Here is a 12,636-nt window from a genome sequence, read left to right as displayed (position 1 = left end):
TACATAGAATAAGTATTTTAAAAAAAGACACTAGCTTAATTAATTAAAAAGGTAACCAATTGAAATAGAAATTATAAGTTGACAAAACATAGTGATGTTCTTGAAAACAAGGCTGATTAATAAATATTGCAACCTGTTAAATTGAGACCTCAAAAAGCCTGCCTAATTGACATATATGCATGTCTCTCTGTCTAATTAAGAAATAAATCAAATTTAAGGAGTACTATATATTAGTGATCGAGGCTATAAATATAGTAATTAGACAAGCTAGCAATAAGGACAGCAAACTATAATTGATAATCCTTAATTTGGCATACATATAGATCAATGGAAAGCACTGATCAAGAGAGTGCTGCTCATGCGGTGGCTGATAATAATACAAAGTATGAACCCGTTGGAGGATCAAAAAAGGTAGTGCTAATGTCTACGGTTACACGGATTGTGAGTCTTGGATTATGGTTCTTTACTTTTATTCTCCTCTTAGTAGCCCTTATTATCCTGGCCACTAACTCCAAGACCATTGACGATGTTTCGATCACACTCAACGTTCAGAAGATATATGCATACCGGTATATGAATACATAATATATATATATATTAAACATGACAAAAGAGCATGCTATTTTCCTGTGTTAACTACCTTATACTAATTATATGTGTTTTTAACTTACAGATACATGCTTTCTGTGATTGTGTTTGGCATGATATATTCCCTCTGGCGACTCGGATTCTCATTCTACCTTTTGCTAAACAAAGCAAAGGGATATTTTTTGATAGATTTCTATGGTGACAAGGTATACACCTTAATTACCTTCCTACCATACAATTCATTTGAAATCTTATATTATTAGTTTTCCTTTTTCCACGATGACTAGTGAAAATAGCCAATTAACCGTTGTTAGAGAATATAATCTCATATAAAAAGTCTTTGATGAAACTCGTACGTTTTACCATCCATTTCATTATACATTCTATACCATGTAACAACCATTTACTATATACTCATATTAATATATAGTACATACATCGGACAATTATATCCACGTAAAAATCTTAGTAATTAATGCAATGCAGAAGCTTGAAAGTGTTATTAAGCTATAATATTAGAGGGGGAATTTGATTATTTTTCTCATGAGATATACATTGAAGAAACACATATAATATTAACATTGAGATTGTTTGAACAGATTATATCGTATCTATTAGCCACGGGCACAGCCGCAGGATTTGCTGTAACCAAAGATTTGAATGCACTTTTCAATCAAGAATTCGAGGATGACGAAGTTGACGAATTCTGCTCAAAGGGGTACGCATCAGCTAGTCTCGTCCTCGTCGCATTCGTATGCACTGCCATTTTATCAGTCATGTCTTCCTATGCATTAGCCGCTAACGCCAAGCCTCGTGCTTAAAACACTATCGTTTTTTTTTTTTAATTTAAACTACTTTGTGTGTTTCTTTTATTTATATCTTAATTTTAAGTTTTAATCGCTCAAAGTTATGACTACAGGTGTAAACTTTTTACCCTAATGTACTCCATTATTCTCTTAATTAATTTGGTCATATGCCTTCTTGATAGTGATTGAAAGTAGTACTTAAAAATCTTTTTCTAGCGACAACAATTGAGGTCACTAACGACAACAATTGCTACATTTTACTCGAGATACAAACAATATGCAATACATGTTATTTGTTATTTGTGTAGCTTCATTTATAGAATTTATTAATTGTTTTTATTAAAGTTGTATTATTGTAGTATAAATTTCAAATAAATAAATAATATTATATATAAAATAATAACATAAACATATTAAATGGAAAATTAAACAAAAATATTGGTTTTAATTTTTTTAAATATATATAATAGATGATTTTTAAAAAATTAAATGATAATTTTTTAATAAAAATTAAGATTATATATTATATATTATTATGATAATATTTTATAATATATAAATTTATATTGATGTAAGTATTAATTATCTTGTCTAGTATTAATAATATTTAAAAATTTAGATTATATAGTATTATCATAATAATATTTATAACATTTAAATTTATATTAATATAATTATTAAATATCTAGTTGTGTATTATATATTATTATAATAATGATATTTTATAACATTGAATTTGAATTTGAGTTTATATTAATATAATTATTATATATGTATTCTTATATTAAATATTATTATAATAATAATATTTTATAATATTTGAATTTATATTAATATAATTAATAAATATCTATTTTTAGTTAGTTTAAAAGTATATTTCGTTAAATATTTAGAATATTATGTTAAAGTTAACCAAACAAACTGTTAAAACTAAGAATTTCCCTTATCTACATACTTTTAGACATTCTAGGTAAAAATAACGTGCAATGCACGTTTGCTTAGTTTTAAAGTTATAAACATGTTTATTCAAACATGTATTTATTTTTATTATTTTTTAATTATCATATAAATTTTAAATAAACAAACAATGTCATTAAAATAAATAAAATATGTTTAATATAATGTATGACATAAATGTATTAAAAAATTAGGGCAAAACATTATCTGTAATTTTAATAAAAATCGGTTCACTTTTTTCTTCAATATATAATAGAATGAATTACAGTTTTATTGTATATATCAATAATCTCTACATATATGACATATTAACACAACATTGACATAGATATATAGTTGCATGACTAATGACATATATATATTTTACAATAATATTTAAAAAGAAATTAATATTATAATAAAATAATAATAGAAAAAGTCATAGCGTAGAGTAGTATACATGCATCAACTATTTTTAGTTTCTAATGTAACTCGCAAAGTCCTTTGGTGAATTTGATAAAAAAAAAAGAGCTTCATTCACTTGATAAAAAATAAATTATCACACAAATATATAAGATAAAAAAATAATATATATGACTTTAGTATTTTTAAATAAATATTATTTAATTATTTAAATTATCATAAAATATCTTGTTGGACCTCGCACCTCTCCTTGGGATAAGGTTGCCGGTCGGCTGAGGTATGAGCTCCCACCAATCGTATTTCTTGTTGGACCAGTCAGATGTAGACTGATCCTCCCCTAAGAGCCCACATGCCTAGAGTTTGCCTTCATGTAGGAGGTAGGAGAGGGACCTCCTGCCATAGGGAAGCTGGAGCAGAGTCTCTCTGTGCTCCCTCATCTCCTTGGTGGGAGTAGGGCGATGGTAATTGGTTGGAAGATCAAACACATTTCAACTAAATACAAGCCTAAGCAAAATTCGAGCACAAAAAAGAAAGAAGTTGAGATACTTACGAATCCGTCTGAAAGAGTAGAATCGAGACGGGGCTAGGTCATCTGTCCAGAAAAAGGCCTTCTTGAAATCAGGAGGGTGGTTAGGAAGATCTTCAAACATCTTCTTCTCCTTGGGATAGCTCGAGAGATAGTAGAAGCCATCTCCTCCCCGAGCTCGAGAGGGATTTCTTTTCAAGCAAAAGAGATATAAGATCTCTTCTGGCAAAGGTCCTTTCCACTTCAGCTCGTGGTACAGCGACCTCAGGGCAGACAAAACCCTGTAGGAATTGGTGTTGAGCTGGAAGGGAGCCAACCCAACCAAGTCTGTGAAGTCCTTGAAAAAAGACTTCAAGGGCAGTATCGCCCATGCCTTCATATTCTCCAGGCTCCAAGCTACGTATCTCAGCTTGTTGTTAGGATTTCCATCTCCTGGAGTGCGGCAACTCCGTTCGTGGGAGGCCGGAGCTCGATACCTCAGCGAGCCCGATAGTCCTATGCCGTGAAAGGCCAGAATATCAGCTATCTGACCTAACGACGTAACCGAGCTCTAGTAATGCTCAGCCTTGAAGAATTCTCTCCTCGGCTGCGAGGTAGAAGGTTCCCCCATCAGCGAAAATTGAAGAGTGCCCGGCTTGAAGGCGATTGTCACTTTGAGCGTAGGATCGAGAGGAATCGGTCTGAACTCGGTGTCCAGATCCGGATAAAGGGCGACCCTTAATCTTTTCCTCTTCCCTTCTTCGACCTCGTCTATCTGACGTCGGAAGTGGTCTCGAGTGTCCTCTTGCTCACACCTTAGTTCGTGCTCCCGAATTAAGCGTTGCATCTGAGTAAAGGGAGATTCCGGGCTCGAAGCTACTGGTGAGTAAGGAATCGCGAGCTTTGACCCCCACCACTTTCCCGAATTCTGCGGCATCTAACAAGAAAGCAAAAGGGTGAGGGCCAAGCGAACAAGAAATAAAGAGACAAATAGTACCTAAGCTCGAATGATCGAGGCTATAAGGAAGGCTCGATCCAAAGGATGAAGCCAATCTCAGAGCGTGTATTCCACCGAAAGGAGGGAAGGTGGATGAGTTATGGGAAATCCTGAAAATATTAGGGAAAGAGGTGGCGGTTATTAAAAAGGTGATATTTTTGGGAATCGTGCATTCCTTAAAAAACCCTGATTTTGTACCCGATATCTTGGTGTGCAAGATATGGTCTCTAAAATTTGAAATCCCAAAAAAGGAACCATATCTGGCCCATTTTTCGCAAAAACTGGGTTTGAACCTAATGTCTATCAGTTGAAGCACCCTAATCCTAGTGCATTAAACTAATGAATGGGTCGAAAATAAATCCTAGTGCCCATGGTGTAATAGAACCATAAACATACATGAAGGAAAAAAAATGTATATATAACGCAAAGAAGCCATGAACCGAAAACTTACACAATGTGATCGGTGGAAACAGAGAAATGGATGATTGAATGAGCGGTTGCAAGTGCGATCTCACTGAGTCAAAAAGTCCAACGTTGCTTTGTCTTCTCGGCTTGGAGAACATGCAAGAACTGGACAAGAAAGGCTCTGGTTTTTTCTTTCTGAAAGTTTGAATGTGAAGGAAAAATGGAGAAGATAACCGGAAACTTATTTATAGGCCCACGGGCATGTTAAAAGTTGAACCAATCTGGGCCATTGGCCAGATTCTGTATCAGATCTAACGGCCAAGGACTAGTGAAATGATAGTACCCAAAAGGAAGGCAGGCAGATAGACATGGGCAGAGTTTCAAGGCACTCAAGTACCTTGAGTGAGCAATACCTAACTGACGCGTGTCCATACTCGAGTGTGTGACGGAACGGTTCCCGAAGAAATTAGTTCAAAAGTTTCCTTCTCATAGGATTCGAACCAATACTTTTGAGGGGGAAAAATGTTACACCCAAATTTCGAGACCTAAGATTGTGATTAGGAAAGCTGGACTCGTCAAGTGTGGGCTCGAGATATCTAAAACGCAAGTTCGTGGCCCAGATGTCAAACCCTCGAATCAAGATGGCAACCTCAAAGACATTTAACCTCGAAGTTCTTTCTGAGCTCGAAAGAGCTTAGCATCGGGGCATATATGTTGTCGAGTGTCTTCGGATCAAGTAGCCCGAGCTTAACAGGAGTACAAGCTCAGAATGTAATAGCCTCGCTGGTATCTACCCGCTCCGAGCTGGTCTTGGAGTAAGGCGGCTAGTTCGTAACTTATCTATAGACCTGGACCGACATGATGCTGATTGCCGACCTCAAAAGATTTAATGGGTCGTCTGATGTAACGCGTTCCATGTATTTAAAAATATTTATTGTTGTAACATCCCAACATTAAAGGGATATTAACAAGTCTGTTATTTGCCCCCTGGTCTTCAGGGGACGTTTCCTTGTATATAGGAGTTACAGTATTTAATATCAATATTTTAATTAATAAGCAGAAGAATCTTCCCAAAATATGTGGGAATGAACTCTGAAAACTCTCTATAAATAGAGAGTTCATGAACATTTGTAAAGGACGGATCTTTTGATAGACGGAGAGAAATTATGGAGAATTCATCCCTGAAGGATTTCCAGAAAACTCCAAGTCTTAATAAAATAGACTCGTGGACTAGGCAGAGTTAACTACTGAACCACGTAAAATTCTTGTCGTTCTACCATATTATTCATCTGCGTCATAGTTCTTATTGTATAATTGCACTACATTTTAAGTTGACGAAAAACGACGTCAACAGCCTAGCTCTCTGAAAATCCATCACACCATCTTCATAATCATCAGATAATCAATCTGTCAAATTAACCCAACTCTTGTCGATTGACATTGTATGAGTGTAGCACTTCACGGAACACTCATCATCAAACTTACAATCAATTTTTGTGTGTATCCTATTCCATTTTTTCACTCCATTTCTATAAGGGTAAAGAACCTATCTCATTCAGGTTTACAGTATACATATAATGTGCTTTACACCCATAATATTGTTACATATTTATAAAAATTTAGGCAGCACCTCCCTATGGTTCTCATAAGTGCACAAACTAAAATTAATCATGCTGACTTACAAAAACAAAAGATATGCATACCAAAATCTCTACAAATGAAACAATAAAAAAGTAACAAATCACACTATAGGTATATAGTAATCTCAAACTGTCCGAACTAGACAATTCAGAGAAAGGCAAATTTAAGAGTCATTAATTACTCACCCTTTTCGAACTAGTCTAAGGCTTTTAGTGAAAATAGAAATAATTAAAAAATTATCACTATGTGATCATAACACACTATCCTATCTTTGGTAATAATTTCTTATTACCAAAGAGAAACAAATAGGTAAAAAAAATTTCTTATAATATCTTATGTTATTTTCAATGAATTATAATGTTTTATGATGTCCAATTGTAATATGTTTAATAATTATCTTCATTTGTTTAAATTTAAGTATTTAAATTTATTAATAATTAATCTTTGGTTAAATATTAAATTTAGTAATTTTAACATTATTTTTATTAGAATAAAAATTATTTAAAAAGTATTAGGCTTACTTTTTTTCTTCTAAATTAAACTACTTTAATATTTTCAATCAATTATATAATAAATTTTAATTAGTTTTATATTTAATATTTAACATGAAAATGTTCACTAATATTTATAAAATTTATTTTCATCATAATTAAAAAATTATTAAATTTACTTGTTCCACTAATGAAATCAATTAAATGTTTGCTTTATTGAAAAATTATTTTATTAAACATTTTAGTTGATATCCTAAATTTATATTAGAAAAAAAATCAACAGCATAACGACTATATTTTCATCTATCCCAAAATAAAAAACTGGCAAACAACACCCAGAAAATACCCAGACAAAACAGCATAACATTACAAACACATTTTTATAACTAAAAGTTAAATTACATACAAAAAACATGGACAATTCTTCTATAGGGGCTTCACTTTAAGCCCTACCAGTAGGGCACTCAGTGTTTCTCAACCCGTGAACAGTTTTCGGGGCGATTTTTTTTATGACCGTGTATATTGTAGCTATTTAGATCATCCTGCAAATTTTCAGAAAATTCCGAATAGTTTACAATACTGAAAACGAGGTTCAAACATGTTGTTTTCCACACGCATAAAAAAAATTAGTCACGCGTGCAACAACATGTTTGAACCTAGTTTTTGGTACTATAAACTATTCAGAATTTTCTGAAAATTTGCAGGATACTCTAAATAGCTACAATATACACGGTCATAAAAAAAATCGCGCCGAAAACTGTTCACGCGTCGAGAACACTGAGAGCCCTACCGGTAGGGCTTAAAGTGAAGTCCCTATAGGAGAATTCCCCCAAAAAACAAACTATTAAAGCATATTAAATCTAATTGAAAAAATATACTATTCAAGTATAAGACTAACTAAAAATAATACTTACAGGTAATCTAAAATACAATTTATAAGTTCTATATTCTACTAAATTTAATTTTGTACAAAATTTTTACCAAAAAAACAAAGGATCCATTTTAATACCAAAAAAATACTAATTAATCATCTAATTTAGTAACCATCTAAAAAATTTCTAATTTTCTAATCTCTAATCTTGTTTTCACTAATAAAACATTTTAAAATTTTAATTAGAAAAGAACTAAAACAATAAAAATAACAGCTAATCTAATAAATAGATTTTTATTTTTAACTAACGTTTATTTATATATATATTAAAAAAACACAATCATAATCTCTATATAGAAAACAAAGTATACATAAATATATACATACAAAACCAAAATCCAAATCTGAATCTCTACACAGTAAGTAAGTCAATATATATATATATATATATACAAAATAACAAAAAAGGAAAAAAATCATACAAATCTCAAAAATAGGAAATAACTTACCCTTGAACTTTGAAATAGCAAATAAACTTTAAATTGGAATGTGAGAATTGCACCCTAAAAACCTTTAAACAAAAACCCCAAAAAAAAAGAGTTAGAAAGTTATACATAAATATATATAGGGGCACTCTTAATGGTTACTACACATGGATGGTTACTTTAATATTAACTATTGGATTAAGATCAATGATCCATATTTATAATTGTTAATTAATATTTCTAAAAATAAATTTTAACTTTTTCAAACTTTTGGAATGGCTACTTGATGACATGACAGTCACATATTTATTAATTAAAGAATAATAAAAAATCTTATTTAATATTCATTCTCAATTCCTTCTTCATTTTTTATTCATTCATTTTATCCATTCCATGAGAAAAAATAAATTATTTTGGAATTAGTGGGAATAATTAATGTGACTATTATCTTTCAAACTAATGTTTATTGCCTAATTAATCTAAAAAATTGGAAATTATTGATTTTATATATATTATTTATTTATTTGCTTCATCATAATCATTCCTCATCAAATACTTGTTTAGTGATTTATGGTAATCATTCATGGGTAATAACTTAGAGAAAGAGAAATTACCTTCAGAAATGGAGAAGAAAACTGAGTTTGGTGAGAGATTTAGCACTTGAAAGAGGGATTTTAGTGAGTGAGAGAGGATGTAGAGCAGAGAGAGAGGGGTTGTCAACAGAATGAGGGAAAGGGGAAGAAGAAGGGGTTTGTTTGCAGGGTATATGTCCAGATCCTATACCAAGAGTCACTTAAGTTTTTCCCAACCTGCAAATAACTCCCGCATATCTAAAAATGTATATATCAGGAACATGTTCTCGGTATAGTGTTTTTTACGAACACTTTTTTTGTAGTGTAAGCTAAATACAACTTTGGATCCTCGATTTTAAGAAATTATCAAAAGGACCCCTATAATTATCAAATTGTTAAAAAAAGGTCCTCTATTCTCATTTTTTGTCAACTAAGTTAAAATAAGACCAAAATGCCCCTATTATTTTCATCTTTTATTTAATTTATTGATAGTTATTTTTATAAACAAATCAAAATATTAAATCATAATTATTAATTAAAAAGTAAATATCATTTTGAACCTTGTGCAAAAGTTATCAATCACACTCTCTATTTTGTTAAATGACAATTCGTACCCAAAGTTTTGCAAAAGGGGACAAAATAGTTAGGGATGGCAACGGGTAGGGTATGAATAGAGTATGTCTATTCCATGACCCTACCCTATAAAAAAAAGTTCTACCCATACCCTACCCTCTTACCCTATAATTTTTTGCGAGTAGGGTACGGGTATTGCCCTAACGGATATAGGGTACTCACAGATAACACTACCCTAATAAAATTTAAAATAAAAAATATTTGGAAAAAAAATCAATACACTACTTATAAATCTAATTGAAATATAGTATGCATTATGTATTATGGATAGTACACACAAATAACATAGAATACTTTATTTGTACTTATAAAATTAATAAGAATAGGAGTTTGACTCTAGATTTGATATATATATATATTTGTGAGATCCTAATAGGGATTAGGCTAGGGGCCTATAGATTGGCCTTACCCCAGCATGGGTAGAGGCTCATAAAGTGCTTCTGGTGCCAATGTTGAAGAAATGGGTGACGAGTATGACCCCTAATTGGGTGAGGAGACCCTGAAAATTCAGTGAAACTTATCGTGTAAGGAAAAGCCATTGGGAATTATGGATAAAAGAGATAAAGCCTTACAGGTTAAGATTATCATTCTTGTGAAAGTGTTGCAAATAAGTGATGAGGTAAAGGACCTGACTCTAGAAATGTGTCAGGTTTGCGGAGTTAGTATCCTGAGATTTTTTACCAAATTTCGAGGATGAAATTTTTATAAGGAGGGGATAGTTGTAATGTCTCAAATTTGATATTAAGGCTGAGTGCCTTAACTACAGTGCCTGGAGGGCCTAATTGGGATTATCTGAACGAGTAATGGATTATATGCGTGATTATGTGATATAAATTAATTGTGTGGTAATGTGATTAGACATGCATGTTGGTGTGTATTAAAATTTGCATGTGGGTCCATTTATGTGAATAGGGCATGTTTGTAATTTTGGCCCATTGAGAGCATAAATGTAATTATGTTTGTATTGTGAGTGAGCCCCCAATGTAATGGGGATATATTTGAGATGTGTGGTCCGAGACGATCCTAGGGGGCGGATTAGCGGAATAGTCACAACGGGTTCGAGTACCTGGCTCGGGGGAGCCTAGGGGTATTATGGGAACCTAGTATATGTTCGAGATTACTGGGTAACGAGTAGTGTTTTAATGTTTGTTGAGATATGTCGAGATTAAATGGGAATTTATAGGAACACTAGAGGAATTAGCAAGATGTGGAAAATGAAGGGACTTCCCTTGGCGGCATTAAAGAATTGAGGATAGACTTACGGGCATTTTTGTCATTAGGTAGTTAGTATAGACTTAATCCAACAGGGTGCTAGAACTAAGGAAGAAACAAAAAGAACAAAGAGAGAGAAAACCCCTCTCAGCACTCTCTTTCTCTCTCTCGGCTCCCTCTCTTTCTCTTGGTGACTAGTATTTTGGGAAGAATTGAAGGGGAATACAAAGAATTTGAGCTGGAAATTGGCGATTTACAGCTGGAGGTGTTGGGAATCTTGTCTAAGATTGAATTCGTCACGAAGGTAAGATTTAGAGAAAGTGTTTTGATCGCGAAAATATGATACGCAAGTATACGTAATCGATTCAAGTAATATAGATAGTAAATAAGAATCGTTCCCAGAGAGACTATAATATAATTACCAATAATTGATCTTTACTTTCTATTTGGAAAGTAAAATTAAGATGAATAAATCTAATTAAAAACACAATTTCAATAATTGAAAACAAAACAATTAATTAAAGGATAAAAATCAATAATAAAAAGACCTAGGGTATAAACTTCATCAACTTTTCATTCTATTAACTTTATTAATCAGTTCTAAACTTCTTTCTTCCTATTCTAATAGTATGTTAACATGAATCGATTCGTATTTTTTTTTCAAGATATAAGATCTCATCCTATATGTAGGTTTTCTACATCTCTGTGATAAAGTTAAACATATAGCAGACATTAAGCATGGAAACCTAATTGTTACACAAGCCATACAGGTACTTTCGTTCAAGATGTAACCTATGTCTATATAACGATAGCATATTCAATTCTCATCTTTCGAATTTTGAATCAAAATCATAAATCAAGGAAATATTGATCAAGTATTTACTAGCATTAAGCAAACATTATAAAGATTAGAATAAAGAAGAAGAATCAATAGAACATCATAATAACATTAAATAGAAATCCAAGTGACTACATTAACCCTTAGATAAAGGTGTTTAGTTTATATCATACATGACTAAAACAACAAAATAATTATTCAGAAACATGAAATTCAAGGACTTGAAGAAGAAATAAAAATGTGAAAGTGCAGAAACAATTGTCTCAAAATCAAATTTAATTTCTAAATTCATAATTAAAATCTGACCTCTCACTAATTGAACCCTAAAGTTTGAATTTATAGAAACAAAACACGAATTCCTCTTTTTTTTCATAGGTGGGCCGTGACTTGGCCTTTCCTAGGTCGCGACCCGTGTCCTTTTTTTAGCCCTTCATCATCTAGTTAACATCTGCATGTAACGCCCTAATTTCTCATAAATTATCAAAAACACAGCGTTGGATCATAATCATAAATATTACTCTTTTATTGAATAAAAACTTGAAAATAAATATATGGATTCATGGTTTTACAAAAATAAAATAATTGTCTTTAACATATTAAAATTAGCAACATTTAAATAAAACTTCAAAAGAACACATTCATTAATAAAAATAAATAAATAGGCCCGCTTGATCTTCCTCGACTATATGGTCCCCACGAGTACATCACGAAGCTCCTAGGTCCCACTCGCCACTGACCTTTCTATCATCAATTTTCTTTACAACAACATCATAAGGGGTGTGCTTCTAAGCCCGGTAAGGAAAATACAAACAAGAGTTAGTCATATAATCATTTAATCAACATATCCTAAATTACACAAGAGTCATAACGAAAACTTATTTATACTAATCATATCACACCACAAAACCATAGGTCATATCATAGCCTAAGTCATAATCATAAATCATAATCTAAGTCATAACCATAATCATAAATCATAGGTCATAAGTCATAATCATAACTATAGGTCATAGATCATAATAACAAGTCAGATATAATAAAGATGAGTGCTTATACAAGGGGTGGCAATTAAGCCCCAGACAAAAGTCTGTCATACACCGGACATCAACTTAGGTCCGTCATAAAATTTTGGCAACCGAGCCTATCGGACATAAGTCCGTCATACATCATTGGACACCTTAGGTCCAGACACACTTACCCCTTTATTGTACCTGAAATGTTAGGTCATACAAA

The 12,636-nt window shown here is 32.1% G+C and overlaps 1 protein-coding gene across 1 annotated transcript; it reads left to right on the top strand.

Annotated features, from left to right (window-relative positions):
* The first annotated feature begins 327 nt into the window (after positions 1 to 327).
* LOC133796032 (CASP-like protein 4D1) lies at positions 328 to 1,409 on the top strand. Its single transcript, XM_062233513.1, has 3 exons — positions 328 to 569; positions 674 to 794; positions 1,188 to 1,409. Exons 1-3 carry the CDS (start codon positions 328 to 330, stop codon positions 1,407 to 1,409), a joined length of 585 nt encoding a protein of 194 aa, XP_062089497.1.
* Positions 1,410 to 12,636: the final 11,227 nt, after the last annotated feature.

Source organism: Humulus lupulus, chromosome 8 (genome assembly GCF_963169125.1).
Source record: "Humulus lupulus chromosome 8, drHumLupu1.1, whole genome shotgun sequence".
Lineage (NCBI taxonomy): Eukaryota > Viridiplantae > Streptophyta > Magnoliopsida > Rosales > Cannabaceae > Humulus > Humulus lupulus.
This window is presented reverse-complemented; position numbering and strand designations above follow the sequence as displayed.

Coding starts and splice junctions, on each gene's coding strand:
- LOC133796032 (XM_062233513.1), top strand. CDS start 328: ATGGAAAGCACTGATCAAGAGAGTGCTGCTCATGCGGTGGCTGATAAT. Junction 570..673: donor CAGAAGATATATGCATACCG/GTATATGAATAC, acceptor TTTAACTTACAG/ATACATGCTTTCTGTGATTG. Junction 795..1,187: donor TAGATTTCTATGGTGACAAG/GTATACACCTTA, acceptor TTGTTTGAACAG/ATTATATCGTATCTATTAGC.